The sequence below is a fragment of the Poeciliopsis prolifica genome, unplaced genomic scaffold (assembly GCF_027474105.1).
Source record: "Poeciliopsis prolifica strain line A6 unplaced genomic scaffold, Auburn_PproV2 SCAFFOLD176, whole genome shotgun sequence".
Classification (NCBI taxonomy): Eukaryota; Metazoa; Chordata; class Actinopteri; order Cyprinodontiformes; family Poeciliidae; genus Poeciliopsis; species Poeciliopsis prolifica.
Window position 1 is genome coordinate 30,773 of NW_026562551.1, and position 11,076 is coordinate 41,848.

Genomic DNA, 11,076 nt, shown 5'->3' on the forward strand with positions numbered 1-11,076 from the left:
ATGGAGATTTTCATCAATGATCAAGATTTCCACACTAGAAAGAACTGCCCTCACTTCATCCAATGAATTTCCAAGACCCTTGTATGGTGGTTTTAAACTTTTGGGTAGTTTCAAGATGGAATGTAAAGTCTTCCCCGATATGTTGTACGCAGCAGTACCAGTAAAAGCTGTGAGAAGCACAGTGGGCTTGGACATGTCACCAATATCAAGAAGTCTAGGAAGCTGGCGCAAGAGCTTGGTTGCATCCTGGTAAACACATTTGATGACATGAGATTTACCACAGCCAGCTCCTCCTGTCAAGAAATAAAAGAAAGGTTCTGGGTTGTCACCCAGACGCGCTTCAGACACCAATCGCGAATGGCGTAAAACACGGATGCTTGAGTCTCGTTTAAACTTCTGTACATTTGTCTGATGAAATCAGGGCTCAATTGTGGAGCTTCAATTTTTGGCATGTCTCCAGTATTGACATCAATTTCGTAATCTGGAATAGGGTCTTGCTCTTCATCTTCTTCAAATGGTGGTCGCTCAGCAGCGCATTCTAAATTGTCCAATTCAACCTCTGGTGCAAAAGTGTTCCAGGCATTACGAACCGGTCCTTGCTTTTTAAATTCTTCCATAATTTTGTCAATTTTTTTACCTTGCCCTTCATACCTTTTGCGGTTGAAATCCACATACTTTTTAACCTGATATCTACCACGGAAACCGTTGTTGTAAAACGCTTCGTAGGTGGTGTGTTCCTCAGTTTTAAGGTCCTCATCTCTTCTGTGTGGACAATACAACTTTAGAAGCCGTCTATAAAATTTCGGGTGTTTTTTCTCTGAGAAACGAGTAAATCTGATAACTGCAGGTTTGCCCATCGTTCTTTTCTGGATGAATCCTGCATCATTAAGTAGGGGAATTGCATTGGCCCTTGAATTTGATTACCATATAAAACGCGGTATTCTGACGCAAATTCTGCCAGGCACATGTGTTCGAATTTCTAATGTTTCGGTCTGTTAGATATTTTTCCGGCAATCCTGCCATCCACACATTTTCCTCATCTGGAGACATGTTGACGAGTTTACTCATAGGAAGGCTCATTTTTACACCGTCTTCATCTGTTTGAAGAAAAAGAACATTACGCGAGGATTTTTTGAGAGGTAGGCTACAAGTGCGCGCAACCGATTCTTGAGCACTAACCTCTCTCTGTTTTGAATAAGCCTGCATAATCTTTTTCATTTCATCGCGTTCACTAACATTGGTCGCTTTTAAATCATTAACAACCGATTTGAGGAACTGTGCCATTCATGCTCTGGCTTGGCTATGTAGGACATCATGTACTCAATGCAGCTGTACTCATCAAGCACATACTGAATGTCCATGTTGGCATTCCACGCACGCAAAAGATCAGGGTTGTACCCATTCACCCAACTATCTTTAGGATCACGTTTCATCATTACCACCATTCCAGAAGTGAGAGCATCAACGTGGCCAATGTACTCTTCTTTGGTCATGTTACAAGCCTGGAGTAACTCTGACAAATCCCTAAAAGATGATTTTCATCCTTCAGTAAATCCCTAATTGGTTTCAATTTCTCTTCGCCTCTCTTTGTAGGTTTGAGATGAATGGTGATCTGGATTTTTTAGACTTTCTCCTACCTTTTTGCTTAATTTGCTTTGGTTTTTTGTCATCAATTTCCAGATCAAAGTCAATTACTGGGACGGTGATTCTGGTGCGGTCCATTGGTAGTTTTGGGAATCCAAATCGGCATTCAACATTACCTTTTTTACATGATTTTGAGTGTTTTTTGCTGTGCATTTGAACCTCTGTTACAATTTGTGGAGCTCTGGATCTCTGATTTCATCAGGCAACTGACAGGATATGTAACGATCAATGAACTTTATGACTTCACAACATGCAGGGTCTTCCATTTCAGGTGCATCCTTAATCCATATCACAGCATGTATATGGGGTGAACCCCTGGCCTGAAATTCCACACGATAAAAGTAATCCTCAACTGGTCCAATGGGATGTGCAGGGGAAAGAATGAGGTCTCTAAACAGTGCGTCCACTCTCTTTCAAACATGCGCATGACGGTGACAGGGTTGCTCCTAAGAATGTCACACTTCGCATTCCAGTCAAGCTCAGAAAAACTTACCTGCTCTCCATGTTGAGCTTTGATTGCCTCAATGACTTCTGGCCATCTCATTTCAGCAGCAGAGAACGTGCAAAAGAAAGTGGGCTTTCCAAGTTGCCTCACCATGGCGTGCAAATCACGTAATCCTTTTTCCCAATAAGCTGGAGTTCCTCTTAAAGGCTGCATGAAACGGGTGGCCTCTTTATTCTGGATCAGTTTTCCAGCTCCTTTTGTCCTGTAGCGTTTTGCTGGAAATATTTTTCCCATCTTTGGTGCTCGGTTTCCCTTTTCTTGTCTGAATTGACATACTGTCATTGGCCATCTGAGTTTCAGTAACAAACTGAGCAAAGAAAAGGTAACTCTGGTCTTTTGCAAACCGAGTATCTATTGAGAACAGCCGTACATTGAAATACCTACTCGGTGAAAGTGCAACACGGCGGGATTCATCTAACGTATTTACTCCAGTTGGGAAATGTACAGGATAAGCCTTGGCTTCAAGTCTCGGGACACTAAAGAAGGAGATGGGCTTATTCCCCTGGGCCGGTGCAATGCTGAAAATTCCTTCTCCATATGACAATACTTCCTGTGCTATGTCCGGAGGCTGCATGCAGGTGTCCAAGATCAGACCAGGTCGAAGTGCCTGATGCTCTGCCCCTATGTGGTCAGGTTGCTGGTCTGCTGCTGCATCCATTTCAGCCTCCTCTGCTTGTGTATCCGAGTCCTCAACTGGCTGATCCTCTTGAAAACCTTCAAATGTTGCGCTTTCATTTATACTTACCTCTTTGTAATCCGGATGACTCTCTTTAAGCTTCCTCAGTCCAGCTAACACATTTTTCATGTTGACCGTGTAAAAGTACTGGTAACCTTTGTACTTGGTTTCCTTCAGCTTCACCTGTAAAAGCTGGGCTTCCTCACGGGCCTCGGAAGACTGTTTACAACAGTTTCCATGTCAGAAGGAACACAGACAACTGCTCCATGTATTGCCCTTTGCTGTCCCTTGGGCAAGGAAACAATTTTTGCAAAAGGCAGAATTTTTGAAATTAATTGCCTTTCAAGTACATTCAATTCCGCAAGCTCTATGGGAACAGGAGCCAAGTGGAGGTTATTGGCAGCCGCAATGGATGGCATCTTTCCTCTACTTAGATAGGTGTCACATGTGTAGCAGATCCACTCCCCCATCCTCTCTTCAGGTACAGAACAAGGGGTTGAGCACACAGCTCCACACACATGAACATACGTACCTGTTAGACAATCAGCTACTACACGCATATTCTTGGTATATTTATCTCTTTTACACTGCTTTACTTGATTGGGGAAAAGAGCTCTATGACACACAGTGCAAACATATGTGGGTCCGTTTTGAATGTTCTTACAAAAGTTCTGTATTGCAGCTTTCATTTCGTCAGTCATCAAAGGGCGTGGAGTTTCAAAGTTAAAGCCTACATTTCTTCTGTACTTCCTTCTGATTCGTAAAGCATGCTGCAGTGTCAAATTTTTGGAAAGTACTTGTCTTGATAGTTTACCTCTTCTATTGGCAGCACATTTTTCTTTATGTTTGACTCGATAAGCAGGCTCACTATGATACTTCACCTTCATATATTCACACATTGTTTTTTTGTGTTTGCTTCTAAAGACCGGATCATCTCTGAATCGACTGCTGATGTATAATTTTTGCCTGCTTCTGAACATCGGATCATCTCTGAATCGATTTCTGATGTATAATTTTTGCCTGCTTCTAAAGACCGGATCGTCTCTGAATCGATTCCTGATGTATAATTTTTGCCTGCTTCTAAAGACCGGATCGTTTCTGAATCGATTCCTGATGTATAATTTTTGCCTGCTTCTAAAGACCGGATCATCTCTGAACCGTTTCCTTATATACTCAGCCATGTAGGCTTTACGACTGGCTCTAAAGCTGTGGACAAAGTTGAATCTGTACCTAATATAATTTATTTTTCTCTCCTGAAAAGATGCATCTGTTCTATATCTATTTTTGAACTGATCCTTCCTCTGTGCTTGATGAAGAATGTATTCTTCTTTTAAGGCCTGTAGCTTTTTAGTCCTAAATGTCGGAGATTTCAGATATCTTTGTTTTTCATATGAACTTTTTTTAATTTTATTTACTACATTCTTTCCCTGTTGCATTTTGACCCTGTTTTTAATTTTTCTTCTATTGGCTTTGGGAACTTTTGATATATTTGGAATGGTTGGAGCTGTCTCCTCTAATACACTTGCAACTTCCCTAAGCCAAGGAGGCATTTTCTCTTCAGCGGGGCTCTCTGGTTTGAAAACAGTTGGACTTACTTTTGTGGCTCTAGGTGAAATGTTCTGAAAGGCCAAATCCTCAGAAGGGTTGTCATTGTCCCTGACAAAACCTACTGGCACAAACTCATAGGTGGCATTGGGGCCGCGGTTTCTAAAGAGCTTGTGCAGATGGTTGACCATGTCAGACAGATTGCAGAAAGTCATCATTACTGCAGTTCCACTGGGGTGGGGCAGGCCTGCGGAATTTCTTGAGTGGGAATCAAAAACTCCAAATCGACCACTTCTGTCCCTGAAAACTGCAATGCACTCTGGAGTCACCAAAAGAAAGGCATGGGTGACATTTTCCGACAGGCATTCCAGTTGCAGGGCAAGAGGCAAACCCAATTGGCTCCCGCTATCAGCAAAAACATGACCTACCCTTACACCAGTTGTGTGTACTGCATAGATGTTCCTGTCTGTCAGCACATGGTCAGGCATCTCTTCAAACGTCAAGTGATTGTCACGAAATGTTCCATCACTGATCAGTTGCTGTTTAACACCGACATAAAGTTCGTCTCCTTTTTCAATCACTCTGTCAAGCAACACTGTGTCAAACTGCAACCCCTCATTGTGGTACGCTAAAAATGTGAGTGCCATGCATGTACACTGGTGATTACGGGAAAATGCAGCATACCTGTTGTTGGCCTGGGAATGTGAAGCACTCACCAACAGGACAGGTGGACCGCTGATCCCGGGTTCCAGCGCCGAAGCCTGTAACATAAAAAAAGTCATTACTTATACAAATATTCACCTGATGACTACCTACCACCGATTGGGTTAGTTGTAAACACGTATTTTCAAAAAGAGTAATCAATTATTCTGGCAATAAATAAATTAATTGAAATACAATTTTGATAAAGTAACATAATTGTAAGTACTTTCACAGCAGTAATGGATCAGTTTTCAACATAAATACATATGTTCATATTTGTGCATCTCAAATTCACTTTTCTGTACTTTATAAATTAATCAACAATATTAGCTCTCTCTTTTTTATCCAATCTACAAAAACAAAAATTTTGAAATAATATTCAATTTCATAAAAATAAAAAAGGCACAAATAAAAAAGCAGCACACCCACAAAGTTGAAAACTTGAAAACACACATTTTCTAAAATTTATAAACTCACTTTGCACAGCCATTTTTAGCTTTTGTGCTCAGGTGAGTGACATAATCTTTGGCAACTTCGTCATACGCAGAACCACGTATGCCAACTTTCTCCATAACACGTTGCACCCATTTGTTGTGACTGAGATGGTAGGAAGGAGTTACCTGGCAGCTCCCATCCCGGACATGGTCCTCCAGCGGCACAGAAGAGGACTCGGCGGGGGCGTCCGTCGGGGGGACCGGTCTCCGTGCCTGGCGACGAGCTGGCGTGGTGGTCTCTCTCGGCGCTCCCTCCATCTATAAATCAACAGAAGCTATTAACATATACATTTCATTATCTTAAAGTCCGTGATATATTTTCTGAAACAGTGTCACACCTGCTGCTCCACCGGAATCAGCTGGGAGGGATCAGAAACTGGACGACGCCTCGGACTCGTCTTCTAATCAAAAAAATAGAAGAAATTATATAATTGTTAAAACCAACTGTAGGACATCAAATTCTAATGATTAGTGTTTTAAAAAAATTAAATAAAATACCTTCTTCCTCGTCGGAGAACATGTAGGTAACGGAGCGTCACGGCCAGACGCAGGAACGATCCGGTCCATCTCCTCCAGCAACGTTGGGCTGAACCACACCGGATTCGGGGGGATGGAAGAATCCAGCAGGTCTCCCTGAAAAATAACAAAAATAGCTTAAAATAGATTCATTTCTACTCTGAGAACACAACATGTTTTGCTTTGACGTGAAGAAAATCATACCTGTTGGTCAACCACCCTCCCAGTGGCGTGTGGACAGCCATCACCACCCTGGACACCACGCGATGTCTGTAAACAAAGAAAAAGTATTTTCAGTGGCAGCAAACCCTCTGGGTCCAGGACATACATGTATAGTCATTTTGAACAAACTTTGATTTTACCTTTGAATTTCCTCAACAGAAAACATATCAATGCTATATGTGGCATTTTCTTCAGCACAACCTAAACTGTATGAAATTACACTTTTTTCCCCTTTTGGATATACTGTTATTACACATACAGGAGTTACAAAAAATTCAAGTTTGAAAAACAATTTATTTTTCACAGTGAAACTCACAAAGGGTTTCTACCTTAACTCCTGGAGTTTACAATGGCTGGAAGCTGCTGGGGGAGTCGCTCTACCTCATCCCCTGGTGATCGGCTTCTTCCAGCTGCGCAGTGCCGCCATTCCTCTCCTTGGACCACAAGTACCTGCCTCTACCCTACCGATGCGCCATCTTACCTTTTATTCCTCACATTATCTAAATTTCTAATAAAACTGCCATCAACATCGTCTTAATCTTTACTGTGCCTCAGATTGTGGCTGCAAAATTCCCTCCTTATATTCAAGTTAAAAAAAGAGCAAGCCTGTCTCTTGCACATTTGTTAGTTGTATAATTGTTCATATACAATGACCAGACAGTGAGTTTCTTTACTTTACTAGTTTTTTCTGGACTCATTCTACTTGACCTCTGTCCTGTCTGCGGTCATGTTGTCATTCATAGATTAACATATAAGTCCACATTTTGTTATTTTGTCTTTTTATTTTATATTTAGTTACATTTTTAAACTATGTACAATATCGCAGTCATGTATACATTTCCATAAATGTTAAATTCCTTATGGTTTCAATTGTGTTAACTAATATTTGGACGAACCATCTTTTTGGCAAAAGTAAGCAATTTTTCCTTAGGCACCAATAAAGTATACATAATTCTAAAAAATATGTATTAATTATGAAGTGTGTGTCACAGATTTCTGTCAAACCAATCAATATTTTACCGTTTTTGCCATTACACTGGTCCCGCTTGTCACAGTTGCTCTTTTCACACCATTACTTGCACAACTTTCCCCCATTCCGTATCAATAAAATACAGCCCATACTTATTGTTTGGAGATTTCAAATAACAAAGGGATGTCATTTTGCATTTCATATTTTACATTTGTAAGCCAATTCCCTTTCACATTCTCAAAATAGGTGGTTTTTAACATTTACATGATTTTTTTTTTTTTTTTTACAAAATAGACTTAATTATTTTAGCATAACTCCAGTTTTACTTTCCCCTCAACACAATTAAAAAACTGGTATATTGTTTACAATCAGCACTTTAAAGAAAAGTTGAAATGTCGACTCAGGGAGGCACACACAAAACAGACATGTTAAAAAGTGATACACATTCATGGACTCTTTGAGTTAAACATGCAAAATTTTGCTTAAATCAACAAAGCATGTATTTAGTACCTTTCGGCGAACCACAGTCCAGTCGAAGGGGTCCGAACGACGCGGAGCAGCCACCTCGCCAACCACAACCAGCCGGGGCAGGGGACGTCTCGCCACGGGGGGGGAAGCCGTCCCAGGGGGGGGAGGAGCCAACATCGCAGGAGCTGGGGATTTCGGTGCACTTAACTCAAGTTGCGAGCAGACCGCAGCCTGAAGCAACTGAGAAAGGACTTCCATCCCCGGACGGTCGCTCAGGTGAACCTACGAGTTATAAATACATTTTATAAAATACAGTACGCCTAACAACACTTTTACAATTATAAAAATCAATTCAACTTACGCTCAGGCTAGGCTAGGCGGAAGTGTTCAGTGACAGGGATGTACCGAACACCTAGAGAGAAATAAAAGAAAATTTCATTCTTAATGTTAGTCACACTAACAATGTAGTAATTCCAGATAATGTAGATTCAAAAGGATAAGTAAGTTAATTTTTAGTCTGAACACAAATTTTGTACATCACTTACTTCTCTGAGCAGCCACACGCTGAAACTCCTGCCGCAGCAGCTGTTGCACACTTTCCTCCACGCAAAGGCGTGGTGGAAAGTCCACAACGACCACCTGTAATTTTAATCCAAAAAAATGAAGCAAATTAACACATGCCAAGTTTTAAGATATATTTCATCATGAATAAATGCAGTGGACTTTATACTTACATTAGCAGAGAGGTTGCAGACGGTACGCAACAAAGCCCCGAACGCCGCTCCGGCCTCCACGAAGGTCCTGCTGGCGGTCAAGTTGTTACTTGGGGCCAGAAGACAGATCACCTCGGGGGGCCGAGGCAGAACTGCATCCAGCACCTCAAGCCGCAACTCTTCCGCAGAGGCCCCGGGGGATGCAAGCATCCCTAAGGAGAAGTCGCCCTTTGGCATGGTAGAATACCCATCCACAATAGCACGCAGATGGGAATCACCAACCAAAAGAGCAAACTGAAAAAGAAAAACAAACATTTAAGTTTGCTTATAGAATTTTATCATTGAAACCAAGATTTGTGTATGAGACTGGACAAAAAAAAGTACCTTCTTCTCCAGAGCCTCGGCAGTAGGCAGAACCAACTTGCAGCTCCGTCTGGTCACCCGGGAGGCTGGCCACGTCTGGACCCGATGGCGATGCCCCGTCCCACGGCCTGTTTAGAGATGTGCACTTATCAATATTAGGCTTTCATGCCTTTGAAAATGTAACAACAAAACAACAAAGATTTTATCTACATACGTGACCCAGGAGAGGTCGATTGCACACGGGGCTCCTCCTGGCGCACCACGGGAGGCGACATCTGCAAAAGAATTATTACAAAATGTTTAGATGAATTACAAACATAACTGGATTGGGTTATTTTAATTAAATGATTCTGAACTTGTCATGAACATACCTGGTCGGGCAGGCCACCCTCCAGCAGTCGCGACGTCTAAAGACATAAATAAAATTAGTAAAGCAAATGATGTTATTCAACAATAAGTTGCTAAAATGTAAAATTATAGCCATACCTTCTTCGGCGGGGACCGAGTCGGGCTCCAAGCGCTGGACGCGAGCGGTGGTGTCTCAGGCTGTAAACACAGAAACGATTATTATCGTGCTTAAAGTCAAAACTACAATAAGAACTACCGTTAGACAAAAACAATTTCAGCAGTGTGTATTAATATACCTTGGCGACGACCGGCACACTCTCCAGCTTCCTCCATCTCACCTTGGCCGCCTCCGAGCGTCGTCCTCGACGTGGCATCCTGTAACACCACAATAAAAAAAGAAGACAACTGCCGGGGAAAGGTGGTTATTTACAAATAAAAATTAAATTAAGTAATATATATGAAATTAAACTGTGTAACACTAGGTGTGTGTGTATGTGTGTGTTAGTGAATGTGTGAATGTTAAAATGTGATGAAACTTGTCTGAATATGTATTGATGGGTTAATAAGATGTTGTAGTGATGCAGAGGTGATTTGTAGCAGGTCGCAGTGAAAATTTCCAAATCGCAAAGTCTCGCACAATGAAAAGCTGTAATGAGAAGAAAAATACATAATTAAAAAAAGGCTTACAAAAATAACTGAAAGACATCGAACATTTTTTTTTATTAAATACAAGAATTAATTTCAAACTCTTCTAAGGCATCTAAATATGATTAAGATCTTTTCCACAACTGGTGTAAACATCAGTACATAATACAACTTGTTCTAAAATCTAATTAAAAACACAGATTAAACAAATTAATCTGTACATTTAAATATGTAAATGGAGAAAAATAAAGTTTAATCAAATCAACCAAGTTTTTTTATTGTATAAGCTTTTTAAAGAAAATTATAAAACTTGTCAAACATCAAAATTACAAACCTATGAAAATACACAATATTAGCTTGGTGTGTTGTAAATTAGATTTTTCATTTGAATTTTTAAAAATTATAAAGTTCATAAAGTGACTGCAGCAAGTGTTTTTTGTTTTTTTCATCATTATGTAATACATTTATTTAAGGCAAAACAAAACATCTGACTTTATTTACTCAATCAGAACCTCTAGGTCAGGGGTGTCTAACTCAAATACACAGTGGGCCAAAACTTTAAATTGAACAAAGTCGCGGGCCAAGGTTGAACAAATGAATCTTTTAATATGGACCCAAACAAGTTCTAAAATAACAATAAATATTGAACAAGCAAAGCTTATCTAACTTAAAAGTGCAGGTGTGCAAAATTGAGTTGCTAATAATAATAAAACAAATTATATTAAATAAAATATATTTAATATGTGAAATAAAATATTAAATATATTAAATAAAATTTAAATACACATTTAATGCCTCCTTTCTGACGTAAATGTCTAATATTCATTTGAAATTGCCTCGCGGGCCAAATATAATTACTCTGCGGGCCAAATTTGGCCCGCGGGCCAGAGTTTGACACCTATGCTCTAGGTTCTCCGTTGCCGAGTGACGCTGCAAATCCGCTCAGAAATTACCGCAGCTGCTTCGCTTCAGACCATAATATGGATAATATTCCCCAAATTGGACTAGAACCGAACAAAGTCACATATTAACCTGTTATAGAGAACAACTAATAAATCACGCAAAGTCTCGTGAGGGCCCGAAATAACATCAATAAATTCAGAAAAATCTTATTCCATCAAGCTAGCAAGTACGCTATCAGAGCCACGACGAAATATCGCGCAGTAAGCTTTTAAAATCAACCACCTTTGTCAACGAACACTGCATCTAACAACTACAAACAGTTATGATAATATTGTACTGAAATAAAAATTGTAAATACTATA

General features: G+C 40.3%; 2 protein-coding genes across 2 annotated transcripts; both read right to left on the reverse strand.

Annotated features, from left to right (window-relative positions):
* Positions 1–3,004: 3,004 nt before the first annotated feature.
* On the reverse strand, positions 3,005–8,018 carry LOC129356510 (uncharacterized). The gene is made up of 5 exons (XM_055026100.1): positions 6,287–8,018; positions 6,065–6,199; positions 5,905–5,967; positions 5,693–5,824; positions 3,005–5,131 (listed from the first exon to the last, which is right to left on the reverse strand). Exons 1-5 carry the CDS (start codon positions 6,410–6,412, stop codon positions 3,005–3,007), a joined length of 2,583 nt encoding a protein of 860 aa, XP_054882075.1. The 5' UTR covers positions 6,413–8,018.
* Positions 8,019–8,273: 255 nt separating this feature from the next.
* LOC129356493 (uncharacterized) lies at positions 8,274–9,907 on the reverse strand. The gene is made up of 7 exons (XM_055026088.1): positions 9,463–9,907; positions 9,305–9,364; positions 9,190–9,225; positions 9,033–9,093; positions 8,840–8,946; positions 8,477–8,749; positions 8,274–8,381 (listed from the first exon to the last, which is right to left on the reverse strand). Exons 1-7 carry the CDS (start codon positions 9,538–9,540, stop codon positions 8,280–8,282), a joined length of 717 nt encoding a protein of 238 aa, XP_054882063.1. The 5' UTR covers positions 9,541–9,907; the 3' UTR covers positions 8,274–8,279.
* Positions 9,908–11,076: the final 1,169 nt, after the last annotated feature.